The sequence below is a fragment of the Tenrec ecaudatus genome, chromosome 2 (genome assembly GCF_050624435.1).
Source record: "Tenrec ecaudatus isolate mTenEca1 chromosome 2, mTenEca1.hap1, whole genome shotgun sequence".
Lineage (NCBI taxonomy): Eukaryota > Metazoa > Chordata > Mammalia > Afrosoricida > Tenrecidae > Tenrec > Tenrec ecaudatus.
This window is the reverse complement of record NC_134531.1, coordinates 302,441,014-302,462,904: the sequence shown is the minus strand read 5'-3', so window position 1 is coordinate 302,462,904 and position 21,891 is coordinate 302,441,014. Positions and strand designations below refer to the sequence as shown.

The following is a 21,891-nucleotide window of genomic DNA, read 5'->3' as shown; positions in this document are numbered from 1 at the left end:
CACAAACCATGCTTCATAGTATAAAACATCATTTTAGCAGAAGAAATTCAATGAGTAGCTTCTACCTTCTCTACACGGAGCTAATAACTGGAAGGTTAAGTAAAACTAGCAAACTGCTTCACAAAAGAATCAGTCACTGTGAAGCACAGTTCTATTCTGATAAACACACACAGTATTGCCCTGAGTCAAAAGGCCCGAAAGGTCCTGGGAGATACAACTGGTTTGTGCTCTACAAGTTGGCTGTGTAAAACCCACACAGCATACCAAGAACGGAAGTGCTGCCATTAAGCTTTGGGCCAAGAAACCCAACAAAGCAGTTGGAAATTACTTGACAGCCACAGGGTTGGTTCCTAGTTTACTACCAATTTCACTTACCACAGTGAATTAGATCAAACTTCAGCCAGGGTAACTAATTTGGCTATACTACTGGTTCTCAGAACTTCTAAATAACTGGCCCTACACAATCATTTTATTCATCTCACAGAAAATGCAAATGTCACCATTCATGTTACTGAATTCTTTATGCCCCAATAAATCGTGCTATAGTAAGTTTTAGCTCCATGGAATGACTAGTCTGAGTCCGTGCTCTAGCAGGAAAAAGCATCATGCCACCAAAGAATGGGGAAAAGAAGTCTACGCAACAGTAGAAATGAAACACTTAGAGACAAGTTGAAAGAGACTGTGAGAGGGTAGAAGGGAAGCATTCGTTTTTTTAATTCTGAGAAACAGTGAGATGTTTTAATGCTGATCTCTACATCTACCACTGTCAAAGAGCAGCCTCGAGGATGCCTAGAGATGCTATAAAAGGAATAAAAAATATTTTACTCAATTATTGTCATATTCAGTAACTAAAACATTTATAAGTTTTTATTTTTTAATTAAATTATATTTGCAGACTATGTAAAAAAGATTACTTTTTTAAAGTATAATGTTATTTTTTATTTAGCCATAGGTCCCCAGACTTATTTCGGCCAACCATCCTTTTTCAGAAAAATAATTACTCAGCACATCCTTGGCAATTAAAAACTTTTATACTATGCCCCATAATCCAACCTAAGTATAGATATCTGCTTTCAAAGTCCCTTCTATCATCCTAGTGCCCCCCCAGGGGATGGTATCCCCCACTTTGGGAAACACTGATTTAGACTATAAGATATGCAATCTCTGAAAAATAAAGGCGAAATAGCAAAGAATGCGTTCTAATCTGGTTATAAAAAGGAATTTATTCATATTTGTTAAAATCTTATGAATGTAAATTAAAACGGTTGGATAATTTCAATTTATGTATGAAAAAGACTTACAAAAATGAAAGGCTTTAACTTGTACAACAACGTTCCCTGCAGCACTATTCACAATAGTTACGGTTTACCAACAGTTAAGTGAATAAACAATATGCAGTATAAATCGATGGAGTATTATTCTGTCATAAAGTGAATGCTACAATATAGATGAACCTTGAAAACATTATACTGAGTGAAAAAGGAAAAATATTGTTACATAATCCCATTTACGTACATAGGGAAATATATACAGATTGAAACTTATTAGTGGTTACCAGGGAAGAGAGACAAAAAAATTAAAAAGGCAAGTAACTGTTTGGAGGGTAAATATAGTAGAAATTTTGTAATCACCATCACTGAATTACATATGTAAAATATTGTTGATTTAGCAAATATTTTGTTATATATATTTTTGCTATTATATTTTAAAGTAAACCTTTGTTCGTTTAAGCCACTTTGGGCGCAGGGGAGAGGCAGTAAAAGGTTTAGTTGCAGTCAGTGTCATTATCAAATCACTCAATTACCGATTTGAAAACTCTCACCCGGCAAAAACATGGGAAAATAAAATACTGTGCTAATTAAATCAAGTATTCTCCCAGAATTCCATTTAAATCTTTTTTATAACATAGGGTGTTAATATCTGCTTTTAAAGTTTCTTGCAAAAAATTAACTGCATATATTTTAAGTGGTATGGGGGCTCACAATCTCAAATGAGTTCCTACTTGGGCACTAAATTGGGCCAGGTGCTTCTTGAGGAAAATTCTGGCTTGCTTCTAATTGCTTATCCCTGTCTCTGCTTTACTACAGTACAGAAGCACAAATTTCCAACCAATTGAGAATCCTGGTTGAGATTTAATTTTTGTAAAATTTTTTAATTCTATTGACTCATCTAAGTTCAAAGCGAACAATAAGGAATGCCAAAACTGAAAATGTTTATGAAATCATGTAAGCTGGAAATATTTGCTAACCAATTTCTATCAAACTCCTGAATATGAGAGGAGACATCTGGAAGTACTAAGTACTATATTGTTATGTCTCCAGTACAAGGAGAGACAATACAATCTTTCTCAGTGCTTATACTTCTTCTTATAAGCATATTGCTTTCATAATGTCTGTAGCAGTAAATTTTGTTTTAACCTGACTCAGAAAACACATTTTGTTAACTTTTGTGTGTCAAATATGCATATTACAAAATGTTGTCCACTCAATCATGTTAACTGGCTCACTCCAGCGTCATTGATTACATTCCTCATGCCATCACCACCATCCTCTCCCAAACTCTCCCACCACCATTAAGAGAAATGCAGTGGCCCCAAGGAGTCAGTTAAGTATTTTCCTTCTTCTCTTTTTGATAATATTGTTCTCTTTTTACTTATTTGTCTCTACTATCTCTATTTGCACATGACATGCTCCTACAGGTAGAAATCCTGGGAAATATGCACACGCGCACACACACAATACAGCTAATAAATGAATTCAGCCAAGTTGCAGGATACAATACCAACACACAAAAATCAGTTAACTTTCTAATTACTTGCAATAAATGAAAAAAAGAAAATTATTTTTAAAACAATTCTATTTGCAATAGTATCATAAAAGAAAAATACAATTAAGGAAGTGCTAAATTTCTACATTGAAAACAACAAAACTTTTCTGAAATATATAAACAGGCCTCAAAAAGTTCATGGAAAAAAATGTAATTGGAAGCTAAATATAATTTTTTTCACTAACATTTTAAAGACACCTCATATTAAAGAAGATATAAATAAGGGGGGGGAAACCCAGTGTCATAACTAGATGACGTCATACTAAGATGGCAATAATCTCTAAAGTAACTGACAAAAACACATCATGGGTGAAGGGAGACGTCGGGCAGTCAGACAAAATAATAATTTATAAATTGTCAAGGGTTTGTGAGGGGGGGGGTGGCGAGGGAGGGGAAAAAAACAAATGAAATCCTTACCAAAAGCTCAAGGGTTTTGTTTTGTTTGTCTGTTTTGCGGAGGAGGGTGTAAAATAGAAAAACTGACCTTAAAAAACTTCAAATAGCCAAAATAACCCTGATAATGAAAAACAAAAACAGAAGCCTCACATTGCCCAATTTCAAAACTTAGCAGAAAGCTCACTCAGTAGTCAAAACAGTGTGGCCTGACAGGAGACCCCCAGAATGGACTGAATCGACAAAAAGAGAAACAATCCCCAGTTGTAAACAGGCAGGGAAGCCCCAGATTCTGGGGAGCCCAGAGGCAAGAGTGGCGAGGTGTGCTCGGGCAGGGACGCAAGTATGCTGCCAAGAGGCTAGAGCATGCAGGAATTCCCCACCGCTGCAGGCTTAGGCAGATGGCAGATTAGGCAGACAGCTACTGAAACCCTCTACTCAACAAAGATGGGGCGGAGTTGGTGGATCAACTGTAAGTGATGTTCCTGGGAGCCTGACTTTCAAGAGTAGGAGGAAGAGTGGGAAAAGAAGCTCAGTGAAAGTGGTGCAGGACTCCCCTCAATGCATGAACACTTTTTATTAAATTGGCACTCTACGATGCTCACCCTCCCTACACAACCGCTGAAGCCAAAGCGGGTGAACAAGTAAAAGTGGTGAAGAAAGCTGATGGTGCCCGGCTATCAAAAGAGATAGTGTCTGGGGTCTTAAAGGCTTGAAGGTGAACAAGCGGCCATCTAGCTCAGAAGCAATAAAGCCCACATGGAAGAACACACCAGCCTGTGTGATCACGTGGTCCCAAAGGGATCAGTTATCAGGCATCAAAGAACAAAAAATCATATCATTGACTGCACACCTCCATGACATGATCGCCAAAGACAAACGGGTGCATAAGCAAATGTGGCGAAGAAAGCTGATGGTGCCCGGCTATCAAAAGAGATAGTGTCTGGGGTTTTAAAGGCTTGAAGGTGAACAAGCGGCCATCTAGCTCAGAAGCAATAAAGCCCACATGGAAGAAGCACACCAGCCAGTGCAATCACGAGGTGCCAAATGGATCAGGTATAAGGCATCATGCAAAAAAAAAAAAAAAAGGTGTGTGTGTGTGTATACCATAGTGAATGAAGGGGGAAGTGCAGAGTGGAGACCCGAGGCCCAAGTGTCGACCACTGGAGATCCCCTCATAGAGGGGTTTAGGAGAGGAGATGGGTCAGTCAGGGTGCGATGTAGTACCGATGAAGAGCACAGCTTTACCCCAGATCCTGGATGCTTCCTCCCCCCAACTACCATGATCCAAATTCTACCTTGCAGGACTGGATAGGGCAGAGGTTGTACACTGGTATATATGGGGGCTGGAGGCATAGGGAATCCGGGGTGGCTGATACCTTCAGGACCAGAGGTGTGAGGGACGATGCTGGGAGAGTGGAGGGTGATTGGGTTGGAAAGGGGGATCTACATGTGACCTCCTCCCTGGGAGATGGACGGCAGAGTAGGGGAGGAAGGGAGACTCCGCATAGGGCAAGATATGACAAAATAACAATCTATAAATTATCAATGGCTCATGAGGGAGGGGGGAGGGGGGAGGGAGGGGGGAAAAAAGAGGACCTGATGCAAAGGGCTTAAGTGGAGAGCAAATGCTTTGAAAATGATTAGGGCAAAGAATATACGGATGTGCTTTATACAATTGATGTATGTATATGTATGGATTGTGATAAGAGTTGTATGAGCCCCTAATAAAATGTAAAAAAAAAAAAAAAAAAAGAGCTCACGACACACAGAATGCAGTTCAGATAAACCCCTGAGGAAAAGAAATGGGAGTAGTGACACCAGGAAGGTAGGGAAAAGGTGGAGGGAGTAAGAGAGGATGGGTCAACCGCAATGATCAATGCATAATTCCCCTCACCGCAGGGGGATGAACAACAGGAACGTGGGTGAAGGGACACAGTGAAGAATTTAAGGTATGATAATAATTTATAATTTATCAAGGGGTTGAGTGTGGAAGGGGGGAGGGAGGAAAAAAAGAGGAACTGATAACAAGAACTCAAAAAGAAAGAAAATGTTTAGAAAATAATCATGTTAACATACATACAAATGTGCTTGATACAATTGATATGTGGAATGTTACGAGAGCTGTAAGATCCCCCAATAAAATGCTTTAAAAAAATGGTGTGGGAGGAGACAGGTGAACTGTGACAGTGCCACCAACTGGAACTTACACAAGCAGCTCTAGATTGAAATACAGCCTGGCACACAGGTGGCTGGCCACAAGAAGGGAGAGAGAGTAACACCCGTTCCCCTCCTGCAGCTTCATCAACTGAGCAACCCGCACCTGCCCAATCCGTCCTCAACTGCGCAGCAAGACCGGGGAAATGCACCCATTCACGTTCTCTATTATACCTGCCTGGAGACAGGTGGTGGGAGCCTAAGAACATACCAACATAACAATCCTCAACCAAATCCAAACACAACACCACCACGCCGACTCCCAGACAAAACACCACTTCCAGGTCACTTGGAACATGACAGAGTGATCAAGCTACACCGCCAGAAACCATTTATGAAGAGCTGATGATAAAGAGTTACTTGGTTATGAGAACAACAACTTGATCATACAGAATCCCGAAGAACGTTACTTAGACACATTCAATGACTGGAGAGAGTAAGTCTATTTGTAAAATTGACATGATACGAGAAAAATTAGAAGATATAGCAAAGAAATATAATTTTTGAATCAATGAAAGGCCAAATTTGGAAGCTTATAGCAAATCGTTCATTATTAGTCTGGTAGAAGAACAGTTAGTCCCATATTAGAATTCTATGGAGAGAGACAAGCAGAGTAAAGCCTCAAAGCTTGGGCACGTGTATTAAGGGCTAGCCAACGCTGTATGTCACACCCGCTTGAGCACATCCACTAAGAATCCACCAAAGACAACCACGCCTCCAAATAGACGGGAGACCACTGAGGGAGGGAGGGCAGAAAGTCAGGCAGACGTGTCCCTGGCTTCCTGAGTGGTGGCGGTACAGAACCAAACATGGATCAGGTAATGCAGCTTGTTGAACCCAGTCGGCAGTTTGTGAAGGACTCCATTTGGCTGGTAAAAAGATGCACCAAACCTGATAGAAAAGAATTTCAAAAGATTGCCATGGCAATGGCAATAGGATTTGCTATAACGGAATTCATTGGCTTCTCTGTGAAACTGATCCATGTTCCCATTAATAACATCCTTGCTGGGGGCTGAGTAGCTTCTTGGAAGAGTCTGTCTGTCATCTTGGGGACTGGTGAACCAGTGAGGGTTTCAGAAGACCATGCAGTAAAAGTGTCCTATGTATTTTGCATTTATTTCATTTTCTTTTCCTTCCAAGATGTTTCCTATTTCTAAATTAAAATGATTTCAATTTTTTTTTTTTAAGTCAAAGAACAACCTCAAACCAAGCTCTTGGGTGTCTCCTCCCCGCTCCGGAAATGGCATGTTCTCTCCCTCTTTCAATTCTGCCACCCCTCCTTTCCTGATCTCCCGACATCTTTCCGCTCAGCCCTCCATGCTTTCTGGAGAGAGCCCATTTTTGGCTCTAAGAAAGTACTATCAAATTTTCACTGTCACTCATAAATGTTTACTTCGACATACAAATCTGTGCTTCCACCGTGAATTCTTTCTGTGTAGGGAAGCAAGAACTGAGGGAAACCATCCCTCAGACCTAACATTTTTGGTGTCATAACGCAACTATTCCTCCTGACTTCCTAATAGCCCTCTGAGGTAAGCTACCAGACTCAGGACCAAACCTTCCCATCCCTGAAGCTGGGTGTGAAACTCTCAGCTTCACCTTTCTGTGCACACTCTTTCCTTTCAAATCTCATGGTTCCCCACTCAAGTAGAAGTGGAGTCGGTCTGGCAGTGTGGTGGGTTGCATGCTGGACTTTTAACTGCAAGGGCTGCTATTGGAAACCACCAGCCTCTCCACGGGAGGGACATGAGGCTCTCTGTCCCATCAGCAGTTACAGCCTTGGAGGTCCACGGGCAATTCAGCCTTGTCCTGTGGAGTTGCTATTAGTCAGAGTCAACGCAATGACCTAGAGTCTGCAGCCTACTGTTAACCTCCAGTTAATATCCGGGGATGGCAGGCTCTCTAACCTCTTCCTGTTTTTCCTCTAGTGAGGGAATCATATCAGAAGGAAGGAACAGTAGGTAGCAGAAATTAAATTGTGGACACCTGGCTTGCAGAAAGCTATGGGTAACAGTAAAAGCCCAAAATCCATTTGTAAGGTACACACATAGATTGAGCCTCCAACGATTTCCCCTAACCCTATCAATGGATGTGAACAGCCGTTAGAGCATTGCAAACTTGAGTGTGGTAGATACAGTGAGGTTACAAGTTAATATCTGACTGAACTATGGAATCATATGTGTATTAACTCCCTAATAATAAATTACTTTTAAGGAAATGTTTTCGACAAATTTAAAAAATGTACTCATCATTTGATCTCCCTTTTGATGCTCTTAAAAGTTGTTTCATTAATTGTAGTAGTGATTGTACAACACTACTTGATATGATTGAACCATGAAATGGTATGCTGTCTGAAATTAGGTCTGAATAAAATCGTTTGAAAGAAAAAAATATTTTTAGAAAAGCGTGAATAACTGTTATCACCTGAAATAGGAGAAATGACCTCCCCTTCCAAAAGAGTAAATATTTATAAGCTAAGTTGGATCATCACAAATTTGATTATGATTACCCACTTAGTAACCTCTCTGATGTGGGATGGGATACTAAATTGAATTATTTTCCATTTTGCAGCAATAACGGTAAAAATTCTGTGCAAGAAAAATTATCTTCCAAACTAAGCTTTGTAATAATCATGCACAAAAGTTACTAACCTTAGTAGCATTTTAAAATAGTTTGTTTAATTATTCCTCAATTACATTTTAAAATTAGTGTGTGTGGGGGGGGGTGAGACTCATATATTTGACTAAAATGCCAAACAACATAAAATACAAAAACTTCCTGTGGGGGTAAGATGGGGAAGGGAGGGGATAAAGGAGAGATGAGTTCAAAAAGAAAAAAATTAAATTTTAATATTAAAAAGAGAGAAAATATTTTTTAAATGATGGTGGCAGCAATTATATAATTAAGCTTCATCTAATTGAATTATGGATTACTACATTATCTGTAAGAGCTCCCAATTAAATGATTTTTTTTAAAGAGGGGGTTAGGGGGAGATGGTAGAGGGGGCAGAGGGGTAAAGGAAGTGGATGTTAACAACCCCAGAGACAAGTGATCTAAAATCAATGGCGAGGCGGGTGTATGAGGCCTGGTAGGGTTTGATCAAGGGCAATGAAACCAAGAGGAATTACTGAAACGCAAATGAAGGCTTAACATGATAGTAAGACAAGAGGAAAGTAAAATGAAATAGAGGAAAGAACTAGGAGGCAAAGGGAATTAATAGAGGTCTAAATACAGGCATGTACATAATGTGAAGGTATTAATATATGACGAAGGGGAAATAGAGCTATGTGCATATATTTATAGGTTTGCTATTGGACATGGGGCCTCTACTCAGGTACTCCCTCAATGCAGGAACACTTTGTTCTACTAAACTGGCATTCCATGATGCTCACCTTCCTGACACTGCTGAAGACAAAGTGGGTACCTATGAAAATGTGGTGGGGCCGAGGCTGAAACCCGGCGGAAAGACTGGCAAGCACACCCCTTGCCCGTCCCCATTAGCTTTGCACATGTGCACCACCCTGGCACCAAGACCACGGCTTCCTCCACACACGCATTATGTCATAGGGCTTTGCTGGCTTTGGGACCAGAGTCATGTTATTCCATGAATTGGGTATGTGAGGCCGAGGAATTACTCCAGTATGCCAAGAGGCTGAATAACAACATGCTGTATCTCAAGGAAGACAAAGAGAATCGCACTCTACTTTACGAGTGCCGGCACTGTGACTACCAGCAAAAGGCCGACAGCAGCTGCACCTACGTCAACAAGATCCCACACGAAGTAGATGAGCTGACCCAGATCATCGCTGACGTGTCCCAGGACCCTACGCTGCCATGGACCGAGGACCACCCATGCCAGAAGTGTGGCCACAAGGAGACACAAGGGGCCACATCCCCACACCGCGGTCACCGCTGGACTGAATGAGCTTTGCCACCTCCACTACCCGCCTCCCCGTGAGTTATAGAGCCGTAGAAAGTTGATGGTGGCCAGCTATCAAAAGATAGCACCTGGGGTCTTAACAGTTTGAAGGTAAACAAGCGGGCCTCTAGCCGCCTCTAGCCGCTTCTAGAAGCAACAAGGCCCACATGGAAGAAGCATACCAGCCTGTGTGGTCATGAGGTGTCTATACAATCAGGTATCAGGCATCAAACAGCAAAAAATAATATCATTGTGAATGAGGGGGAGTGTGCAGTGGAGATCCAAAGCCCATCTGTAAGCGTCACGGGGAGATGACGAGCCAGTCAGGGTACAGTATGGCGCCAATGAAACATACAACTTTCCTCTAGTTCTTTAATGCTTCCTCTCCCCACTATCATGATCCCAATTCTACCTTACAAATCCGGCTAGACCAGAGGATGGACACTGGGATACAGATCAGAGATAGAACCACAGGGAATCCAGCACAGGTAAACCCCTCACGACCAATAATGAGAGTAGCAATGCCAGGAGGATAACGGGAAGGTGTGGGAGGAAGGGGGAACTGATCACAATGATCTACATATAACTCCCTCCCTGGGGGACGGACAACAGAAAAGTGGGTGAAGGGAGACATAAGACAATGTAAGACATGGAAATATAATAATTTATAAATTATCAAGGGTTCGTGAGGGTGGGAGGGTGGGGGAGGGGAAATGAGGAGCTGATATCAAGGGCTCATGTAGAAAAAAAACGTTTTGAGAATGATGATGGCAACAAATGTACAAATGTGCTTGACACAATGGATGGATATATGGGTTGTGTTAAGAGTTGTATGAGCCTCCAATAAAATGATTTCTAAATAAATAAATAAATTGTTTTTGAAAGGACCAAATCAATAGTGTTTTGAACTGCTGGATGTAGAGTTGATGGTCGGAAATGTAAACCTCACCCTACCTAATTCTCAATAAAAATTTATTAAAACACAGAAAAAGAGAAAATAAAGTTTATATATAGAGATATAGATATACATAGATATATATACATACTATATAAGAAAAAATTTTAGTTGTTTAAATTTTAAAAAGGGAAAATTTCTATTTTGTTTTAAAAGGAACTTCTTATTTTTTGCTAGCATGTTTTTCTGTATATGACATTCAGGTTAGGTAACTCTATAGAGATAGTAACTGGATTAATGGTATCTTGAGGGTATACCAGGGGAGATAGGGGGGAATAAAGAAGCCATTAACTATGAGTATAAGAAAGAAGAAAGTTCTCTAAAATTGGTTGTGGTAATGATTGCACACCTCTTCTTGATATGACTGAACTACTGAAATATATGATATGTGGATTATATGCCAATAAAAATTTTTAAGGATGTCAGTCAACTGAAAAGCTTAAAATAAAATCCTCTAAACACTATGCACACAAGTATTTCTTTTCTTTGAAAACATAATGGAGTAAGATACTTTACAGGCTCAATCTAAAAATTTTGAATCATACTTAATAAAGAATATTCAGTCTAAACCAACAAGCAACCATGCCCTAAAGAAGGCATCCAACTGGGTAGGCAAACCAGCCACGTAAAAAGAAACTCCCAGAAGACGTGTTTCAGTCAGTAGCTTATTGGGAGCTGAAGGGAAAGCAGCTATTATCTTCCTAAGAAAAGAAAATTGCTGAAATGAAAAGGAGTTGAAGGAAAAAGAGATAACGCTGGATTTAGGACGCCAAGATCTATACACCTAAAGTGTTCTCTTGTAAGCCACAAAAAAGAAAGAAAACTCTAAAGGGAAGACATATTTGCCCCAAGGGTAAAGGTTAAAAAAAACACATTTAGTGAGGTGAGATAAATGGAAACCTTTTTAAAGATATATTTTCATTCCATTGGAACAGTGATGTAGAGGAGAATATATATCTGATGATTCCTTTTTGGCAAAGATCAAAAGATAAACCCATCTATGTGGGCATATTTTTTTTCTTGAAAAGTTTTAGTCAGGGAAACATTTCTTTTTCTTAGTGGTTGCTTTTAAGATAAGGGGACAGAGAAGACTTTCTTTTTATCACTTTTCCTTGTATCTATTTAGACAACCTACATTTTCTAGCAATGCAAATCTTTTCCTTTTGTCAACAGAAATAGGGACCACTCCCTTCTGATAAGGATAGTAGTTGTCTGTTTCCTTGTAGGAGACCCCTGAGAGGTCAAACCCGCCCAAGGATGATCAAGGTTAGGTCGCCATCTTAGAGCTAGGGTCCACCCATCTTGTCACATGTATACCCCCAATCCCTCTTCCTATTGCATGTATGTCCCTAGACCATCCTTCTGATTACTGTGTTACCTATAGTACAGCCCCTTCCTGTGACGTATGTCCTCACCTGTAATTAGGGGGCTTGCATGTCCCCAGAGAAGATAAATAGCCTGGGCTAGCATTAAATCTCTCTCTCTCTCTCCCTCCACGTGGACCATCATGCAGGGTAGAGGTGAGCATGCTACCATGAAACGTGTCTGACTCCCATTCATTTCAATACTTCTATCTCTCATGCTCTCAGTAACTCTACTATGATCTCTACTTATTATCACTGTACAATTGCGCCTACCGGACCCGTAATGATGTGTTAGGGGCTGGCTTCCCCTGACAGCTAGCCATTCCACAGTGGTAGTGAGGTGAATTATGAAATATGGCCCTTCTAGCGATAGTCCCCTAACCTGTATGTCAACCCTAACCTGTATGTCAACCCTAACCTGTATGTCAACCCTAACCTGTATGTCAACCCTAACCTGTAATGTCAACCCTAACCTGTATGTCAACCCTAACCTGTATGTCAACCCTAACCTGTATGCCTGTGGTTATGGTCCCACCGTGGAATTAGTTATATGATATATTAATAAGGCAGGGTTAGGATAGACTAGGAGATCTTGAGTCTCAAATTTACCAGGGCTGTGATTCAAGTCACAGCTCGTTTCCTTGGGGTCTGGTCTGCACCCAATACATAGGAACGCGCTCTCAAAGGGCTCCCTTGCTCTAGACCCTGCATCAAGCTTGTTTTTGTGTAACCTCTTGTACTTAGGACTTAAGCCAGTGGCCTATCATCTGAACTTATTCTCTGGGCTAACAGTCAGCTTGTTGTCTGACATGCCAATCTGAGTTTATAAGGCCCTGCAGCCACTTGGACAAGGCGAGGCCTCCAAATGAACTCTTGGCCCACAGATCTGGGTCTTGTCAGCCCACACACGTACAAATGCTCTGCAAACCAGCAACCTATCATGTGATGTGACTTGCCAACTTTCTCTTTCCCAAGAGCCTATTATTTGACCAGCCAATTTGGGAATGATGAGCCCCTACAACCAACAGGCAAGTCAACAACAGCATAAGGCTTTCGTAAAAACTCTCACTACCATGGAGTTGATGCCAACTCACAGTGCCCTACAGGACAGGACAGAGCTGCCCCTGTGGGTTTCCGAGACTGCGACTGCTATCGGAGCAGAAACCCTCATCCTTCTCCCACACAGCAGCTGATGGTTTCCCACTGCGGCCCTTGCAGTGAGCAGCCCAATGCACAATGACTATGACCCCAGGGTTTCCCCATGCGGTACCAGTCCTCTAATATTAAAAGTTCTCTAATGATTCCTATCAATCACAAAACCAAAGAACAGATGTATAATCAAAATGTTTTAAAAATAGTTGTTACCCTTTAATAAATACCACCTCATGTAACTAAAATAAGTAAACAGCAAAAAAAAACACCCAAAGTATTAACTAAAAATCTAGTTAAATTTAATATTCAACCTCTACTACAATGAAATTTACATTTCATGAAGGAAAAAAACCGTAGAAAAAGTCTCAAAACTCCATATCAATATGTATATAACAGAAATCATTTAAATCCTACAATTAGGTAACATAAGACTAAAAAATGAACATAAAAGGAAATTTGTATTTAACTGAGATACTGTAAACCTACCAAATAAAACTATATACTTTAAAGAATGTAGTTTGAATCACCTCTTGCAAAGGGAGATTCCAGGGTTCTGAGCTTCTGAGTTTCGAGAGTGATGACTGAACATGGATATTTTCTGGTTTAGCTTTTAGCATCTTTGTTATCTGAAATTAGGGTGAGAAAATAACCAGTTTAATTGAAATACGAATAAGAAGTGAATCAGGTAACAGAACTACTATATTAACCTTCATTAATATTTGGGAATTTCTTTTAATATTTCTAAATTCTGAACTTAACGCATATGTAGCTAAGGGTGATTTTGTGAGAGAAAACAGAATAGAAACTTCTCAACGACTATATGCATGAAGTATCAATACTGCTTCCCAACTACTGTCACCTTCCTACCATCTCTTCACTTTTTAATCTTCCAAATGCTGTGCTCAGGTTCCTCTCTCAATCTAATTATAGCTCCACTGCCTCCAATGCAGCACTGGCATCCCTTGACTTAGACATACATCTCTTCGCCACCTGAGTGTCTTCACATCATTCACTCTAGCATGCCCGAACATGTCACTCTGTGTCTCTGTACTTTTGTTAAACTGCTCCCTCAACTCAGAACGGACTGCCTCTGCACTTTGCTCTGGTAAAGTATTACATATTGTGCTAACACTCACTCCCTCATCCACACAACGGCCACCCCCACACCAAGGCATTCCTTTCTCTGGATATTAATATTTAGTATATTTCTATTGCTTATTTGTATTCTATGTATCATAACTAACTCAAACTCACGGTCACGGAGTCGATGCCAGGGTAGACATGCCCCTACAGCTCTGCGACTGCCCCACTTTATGGGAGTAGGGAGGCCCGTCTTTCTCCCATAAATCACCTGGTGGTTTCAAACTGCTGATCCTGCAGCTAACAGTCCAATTCTTGTGCATATATTGATGTCTTACTACATTAAAGCCCTTGGTCTACATACCGTCTTTGCATTGTGGGTCTGTTAGGCCGGGTTCACTAGAAAAACAAATTCAGTGACATTCATGTATGTGTAAGAAAGAGCCTTATATTAAGAAGTAATTATGCATCAAGAAAACATCCCAGGCCCAGTCCAGATCAAGTCCATAAGTCCGCTACTAGCCCATAAGTCCCTCTTCAGACTCACACAACCACATGCAATAATGCGGGATGCTGAAGATCACAGGCCAGTGAGTACAGGGTATAGATCCAATACTCTGTAGAAGCATCACAGGGCACTCGCAGGTCCCAGAGTGGCTCCCAAGTATAAAGGTGAAGGCAGAGAGACCTGGACTCCACAGAGCTATTTATCTTGGCCACACCTCCAAAGGCAGTCATCAAGCTGTGACCTGATTGACAGGCTGATCTCACCCCTTTCTTCTTACAGGGGTCATGTTGGCACAAAAGAACCTGACTATCCCTTGAAGAGACGGATCAAACCAAACCCACTGCTACCAAGTCAATTCCAATTCATATAAACCCCGTCTTACTCATCTTTGTATGCCTCATGATATGTAGAATCAGTTAATGGGTATATTTAGAAGTTGTACCCCCACAAGTTTGAAATCATTTGAACATTATTAGATCTCTTAACTTTTACACTGAAAAATAACATATATATAATTGATGGTTGACGTCAAGTTCAGGCTGCAGTATTAATCAAAAAGAATCATCATTTTACATATGGATAAATCACTTAAAGGGGGCTAGACAGAGTAGCCTTGGTGGTGTAATTATTACGTGATAGGCTGCTTTTAAGATCAGTAGTTCGAAACCACCAAGTGCTACACAATCCTATAGCGTTACCATGAGTCAGCATGGAATCGATGGCAATGTGATTTCTTTAATATATAAATAAATAAAAGGGATTAAATAGTGACGATGAAGCCAGCCACCCACAACAATTTATAAGTAAACAATCCTGTCTAAGTTCTAATAGAAGAGGACCAACACTAATAGGCAGTAACAGCAACAATAGGCAAAACCATGTTTTTGTTAGATGTCCACACAGTAAACATCTTTCTGGTATTTTCTGTGTTGATCCAAGATCCACCTGACATCAGCAATAATATCCTTTGCTCTACATTCTCTTCCGAATCTGGCCTGCACCTCTGGTAGATGCCTGTTAATGTGCCTTTGTTGGAAGTTAAATTTCAGTTATGCAAACTTTCCCCTTAATGGTTACCAAAACTGTTGCACCCAAAGTAGTTGTAGACAAGAACAGAAATTTTCACGGAAACCTTTAACAGGTAGGTTACGCTTTGGGCCACTACCTGTAAGGTCAGCAGTTTGAATTGAGCAGCCGCTCCTGGGAGAAAGATGAAGCACTCTACTCTCTTAAATTAAGAGAGTTAGTCTCAGGAACCCGTAAGGGCAGTTCTACTCTGTCCTATAAGGTCACCAGGACTCAGCATAGACCTTAGAAATGAGTTTTCTTTCTGAGAGTTGGAGAGACTGAAAACATTGGCCCTAGTAACAATCAGCACAATTAGCATCTAGGCCTGAGTGTCTAAATTATAGTCTTTAATTGAAAAAACAAGGCTCCTTGAAAAGTAGTTAACTCCAAAGCTACAACAGGGGAGAAACGTCAGGGGAAATGACAGGGGAGTATCTTATGGTCCCAGAACTTAAAGCACCAAGACAAAAGAAACAAATGAGTATGTCACAAAGGTGTAGGAGTCAACCTGAAAGACTTCTCAATGCCCAAGTTAGAACACTTTGATCAACAAAACCCGTAATCATATTAGACTGTTATAGATCACAGAAAATAAATATCCTTATGTCTATACTGATCATACACACACCAACACACACATGCACACTTTCTCTTTACTTACTATCGTGCTATCCAACATTCCACATTACAAAAGAAAAAAATCTATTATCTGAATATTTTGCACTCCAACAATAATATCTGGCAGTAACAAACAAGGAGGTGCAAGGCACGAGCAACATTGGCTATGACAAAGTGAAGCATCAACGGCGCTAAGCCAGGACTCCCCCTGGTTTGGTAGCTCCATCTTCATCTGATCTGGCAGTCATCAAGTGTGCTCAACCTCCATTTTCATACCATGTCTACTTTGCATCACAACCTGGTGTTTGGATTCCAACCATGTTGAAATATATACATATATGGATGCTAGATTAAAACTGTCATATGCTGCATAAGCAAATATGGTGAAGAAAGCTGATGGGCCCAGCTATCAAAAGATAAAGCATCTGGGGAAAGGTAAACAAGCAGCCATCTAACTGAGAAGCAACAAAGCCCACATGGAAGAAGCACACCAGCCTGTGTGATCATGAGGTGTCAAAGAGATAAGATATCAGGCATCAAAGAACAAAAAGTCTTATCATTGGGAATGAAAGGGAGTGCAGATTGGGGACCCAAAGCCCATCTGTAGGCAACTGGACATCCCCTTACAGAAGAGTCGGGGTACAGTGTAGCAATGATGAAACATACAACTTTCCTCTAGTTCTTAAAATACTTCCTACACACACACACACACACACACACACACCCCTTATCATGATCCAAATTCTATCTTACAAATCTGGCTAGACCAGAGGATGTACACTGGTACAGATAGGAACTGGAAACACAGGGAATCCAGGACAGATAATCCCTTCAGGACCAGGGCTATCTGTGGCGATACCAGAAGGGTGGCGGGAAGGTGGAGTAGAGAGCGGGATGGATCTACATATAACCTCCTCCCTGGGTGACGGTCAAAGGAAAAGTGAGTGAAGGGAGACGTCGGACAGATAATTTATAAATTATCAAGGGTTCATGAGGGAGCAGGAAAGGAGGGGAAAAAATGAGGAGCTAATACCAAGGGCTCAAGTAGAAAGCAAATGTTTTGAGAATGATGAGGGTAACAATTGTACAAATGTGCTGGAAACACAATGGATGGATGTATGGATTGTGATAAGAGTTGTAGGAGCCCCTAATAAAATGTTTTTTAAAAACTGTCATATATGCATATACATATATAAAAATGAAGTGACAGCTCTACTCAAAGAAAAGTTTCAATTAATGTAAACCAAATAATAAAACTATAAAATAAAAATAATACTATTTATATTGCTAAGATCCACTTATACATGCTACAGTAGCAGGCCACAGCTAAAGAAGCAGCATACTATATATATTCTAAGTCTCGCTGCCCAAATATCTATGAATTACAAAGAGAAAAGATTAGCCTGACAAAGGAGAAAGCAAGGAAATACCACTTTAACCAAGTAATGAAAGCTGATAGCACCAGTGATAAGACATATTACCACCATGTACTCTGATGAATGAAGAAGGGAATATAACTTTGTGGTACTCTATCCATAAAGCTGTAACTTTAATCAAATTTGGAAAAACCAAGAAACAAATCCGAACTGAAGGACATTCTACAAAATACTATCTAGTACTATTCCTAAGTGTCATGTCTGTGGTAGTTACATCATCTGGTGTCAATTTTGGACTGGAGAGGATTAAGAGTGAAGGGGTAGAGTCTAGTCTGTCAATCAGGTCATGGCCAATGAGGCCTCTGTGTGGGGAAGGCCTTCTCCTGAGGATTCTGGGAATTTCCTGTATCTACTCCTTGGAGTAGTGAAACGTCCTCTCTGCTCACTCCCTGAGAGAGACTCTACTGATAAGATACCTGGCAGTACACCCTGGGACCTGGAGAAGCCACATGGACCTACCCTGATGCAACCAAATCTCTGGAGCCAGAGGAGCCGCATAAAGACCCGTGAGATGCTTATAACACCACTGGATCCATTAGACTTACAACCCACTGGTCTGTGATTCTCTTGCATTCGGCGGCATTTGCATGTGCTTCGTGAGTTTGAAGAGGACTTTATAGATTGGTATCGGACACATGGGCTAATAATATTGGATTTATGGACTTGATCTGGACTGGGTTGGAACGTTTTCTCAATATTCAATTGCTCTTGTATATAAACCTCTTTCTTATACACAAGTGTCTATGAATTTGTCATCAATTAGAGGGATGGGGTCCCTGAATTAAGTCCTAAAATAGAAAAAGGCCATTGGGGGGGAAATATATATATTCAAATAAAATCTTTAGTTTAAAATAGTGTACCTATCCACAGGGAAAGTGGGACCAGACTTCAACCCAGTGCCGCAAGGTGTGAATGCAATATCCCGGCGTGGAGTAGGGAACCAGTGGAGAGGTCTGGGAGGCTGGCCCCAGCACCATAAATTAAGTGGATTCCTGCCCCTCGCCCGAAATGAATTTGTTCCAAAGGACGACATTGACTCTGCAGCTCCAGGAGATGGACATATCTGATCAGAGCACACGCAAGCAGATGAAGGGGCAGCAGGAGAGAGTGGAACACAGCCTGGCCAACCAGGCCGTGAGGATGATGATCCTGAGTAGAGCAGCCAGTCCACAGAGAGAACAACATGACCGGCCCCACTATGAGACATGATGCCACTCAGTGACTAAGGGCGATACAGGGGACAGCACTGGAGACACAGTGTGGGAATTGCAACTGACCTGATCCCACCGCACCGAGGCAAAGCACTGGGGGAATGCAGCGGAACAGCAAGGGAATGGAGTGGCAAGGTCCCCAGCGAATCCTGAAAGTGGACTTTGGGGCCAGGGCGTGGTGCCCCAACAGACTGGACTGGAAAACACTCCTAAGGGCCAGCAAACGATCCCTGAACTAACTACAAGCTTTTCTCTTGTGAAGTGTTTTGTTTTGCTCTTTGTCAGTGGTTTGTTTTTGTTGTTTTGTTGTCTGGTTGTATACTGTTGCTTTGTTTTCCACTATCTTGTTTTTTGTGCATGTTAGTGTCTCCACAGGTCTGTTTGAATAGGACAGGCTGGATGAACTATCTGGAGGAAAAACAACGGGACCGACAGCTCCGGGGGGACTTGGGGTGGGGGTGGGGGGGTAAGGAAGTGGTGTTAACAAACACAGGGACAAGGGAACAACATGGTACCCAAAATGGTAGAGAGGGGGTAGTGGCAGGCCTGGTGGGGAATGATCAAGGGTAAGGTTGCTTAGAGAAGAGGTATACTCTAGCCCAGTGGTGACAAAGCATGGTAGTAGGGCAGGAGGAAAGTCAAGGGAGATGGAGGAAAGAGCTAGGAGTCAAAGGGTATTCATGGAGGTCTAGACAAAGACATGTACATGCAAATATATATAGGAGGATGGGGAAATAGATCTATGTGTCTATATTTATAGGTCAAATATTAAGGTGGCGGAAGGACCTTGGGCCTCTACTCAAACACTCCCTCAATGCATGAATACTTTCTTTTATTAAATTGGAACTCTATGATGCTCACTCTCCCGACACAACGGCTGGAGCCAAAGTGGGTGAACAAGTAAATGTGGTGAAGAAAGCTGATGGTGCCCGGCTATCAAAAGAGATCGTGACTGGGGTCTTAAAGGCTTGAAGATAAACAAGCGGCCATCTAGCTCAGAAGCAACAAAGTCCACATGGAAGAACACACCAGCCTCTGTGATCGAGTGGTCCCGAAGGGATCAGTTCTCAGGCATCAAAGAACAAAAAATCATATCATTGACTGCACACCTCCATGATAGGATCGCCGAAGACAAATGGGTGCATAAGCAAATGTGGTGAAGAAAGCTGATGGTGTCCGACTATCAAAAGAGATAGTGTCTGGGGTCTTAAAAGGCTTGAAGGTGAACAAGCGGTCATCTAGCTCAGAAGCAAAAAAGCCCACATGGAAGAAGCACACCAGCCAGTGCGATCACAAGGTGCCAAAGGGACCAGATATAAGGCATCATGCAAAAAAATAGATATATGTGTGTATGTATGTGTATATATATATATGTATATATATATATATATATATATATATACACACACACACACACACACACACACACCATATTGAATGAAGGGGGAAGTGCAGAGTGGAGACCTAAGGCCCAAGTGTCGGCCACTGGAGATCCCCTCATAGAGGGGTTTAGGAGAGGAGATGGGTCAGTCAGGGTGCGATGTAGTACCGATGAAGAACACAGCTTTCCCCCAGATCCTGGATGCTTCCTCCCCCCAACTACCATGATCCGAATGCTACCTTGCAGGGCTGGATAGGGCAGAGGTTGTACACTGGTACATATGAGGGCTGGAGGCACAGGGAAGCCAGGGTGGATGATACCTTCAGGACCAAGGGTGTGAGGGGCGATGCTGGGAGAGTGGAGGGTGAGTGGGTTGGAAAGGGGGAACTGATTACAAGGATCCACATGTAACCTCCTCCCTGGGAGAGGGACAGCAGAGAAGGGGGGGAAGGGAGACTCCAGATAGGGCAAGATATGACAAAATAACAATGTATAAATTACCAAGGGCACATGAGGGAGGGGGGAGTGGGGAGGGAGGGGGAAAAAAAGAGGACCTGATGCAAGGGGCTTAAGTGGAGAGCAAATGCTTTGAGAATGATTGGGGCAGGGAATGTATGGATGTGCTTTATACAATTGATGTATGTATATGTATGGATTGTGATAAGAGTTGTATGAGTCCCTAAAAAAATGTAAAAGATGAAAAGAGGAGGAAAAAAAAGAAAATGATTAGGGCAAAGACTGTACAGATGTGCTTTATACAATTGATGTATGTATATGTATGGACTGTGATAAGAGTTGTATGAGCCCCTAATAAAATGTTTAAAAAAAATAGTGCACCCCCCCAAAAAAAACAATAGTACACCGAAACCAAAATAAGTAAATAAACAAGAAAATATCATGTCAATGTTAAATGCTTAGCTTTGATAACTATGGTTATGGATGAGGTTAATTTTAAACACAGTTGGTTAAAGAATATATAGGAACTCTGTAATATTTCTGAAACTCTTCTCTACTTGTTATTTAAAAATAAAAGTTTTTTTAACTATATACATCTGAAATTCAAAAGAAAACCTCAATAACTCAATTATTATTCATTCCGAGTAATGGAATTTTCAGATTGTTTTGAGGTAGTAGTGAGCTGTGCAGAACTTTTCATTTTAAAGAAGATATTAAATAACAACAAAAAAGTAACTGACATGAGAGTATTTAAAACAGAGTATGTATAGTGGTTTTAGAAACCCTGGTGGTGTAGTAGTTACCCTTTGGGCTGCAATTCACAAGGTTGGCAGTTCGAAAGCACTAGCAGCTCCGAAGGAGAAGGCCTGGGTTTTCGACTCCTGTAAGGAGTTACAGTCTCAGAAACCCAGGGGGGGTTGTTATGAGCCAGCACTGACTTGATGGCAGTGAGTTTGGTGGGGGGGGGGGTATTTATCATGGTTATTTGGAGCACTGATGGCATAGGGGTTATATGTTATGCTAACTATAAGGTCAACAGTTCAAAACTACCAGCTGCTCCAAGGGAGAAAGTCTGCACTTTCTCTTCCTGTAAACACTCACCGTCTTAGAAACTCACAGGAGTAATTCTACGCTGTCCTATTGGGTGACTATGAGTCATTCAACTCAATGGCAGTGAGTTTATGCTGCTGTTTAAAAGCGCCCTGGTAGTGTAGTGCTTTATACATTGGGCTGCTAACCACAACGTCAGCAATTCGAGCCTACCAGTCTCCCCATCGGAGAAAGATGAGGCTTTCTGCTCCCGTAAC

General features: G+C 41.4%; 1 protein-coding gene and 1 pseudogene across 4 annotated transcripts in view; one reads left to right on the top strand and one right to left on the bottom strand.

The window, feature by feature from the left end:
* Window positions 1-21,891, bottom strand: part of SENP7 (SUMO specific peptidase 7) — a 155,739-nt gene that overhangs the window by 120,867 nt on the left and 12,981 nt on the right. For 2 of the 4 annotated variants that reach the window (XM_075542603.1, XM_075542606.1), the window contains exon 3: window positions 13,354-13,452. The exons of 1 other annotated variant lie outside the window; for it this stretch is intronic. In XM_075542603.1, the coding sequence (XP_075398718.1) occupies window positions 13,354-13,452 (99 nt within the window). Of the gene's footprint in view, window positions 1-13,353; window positions 13,453-14,270; window positions 14,290-21,891 lie in introns of those variants that run through there. One more of the 4 variants, XM_075542605.1, reaches the window with a different exon arrangement.
* On the top strand, window positions 6,246-6,452 carry LOC142441533 (protein transport protein Sec61 subunit gamma pseudogene; annotated as a pseudogene).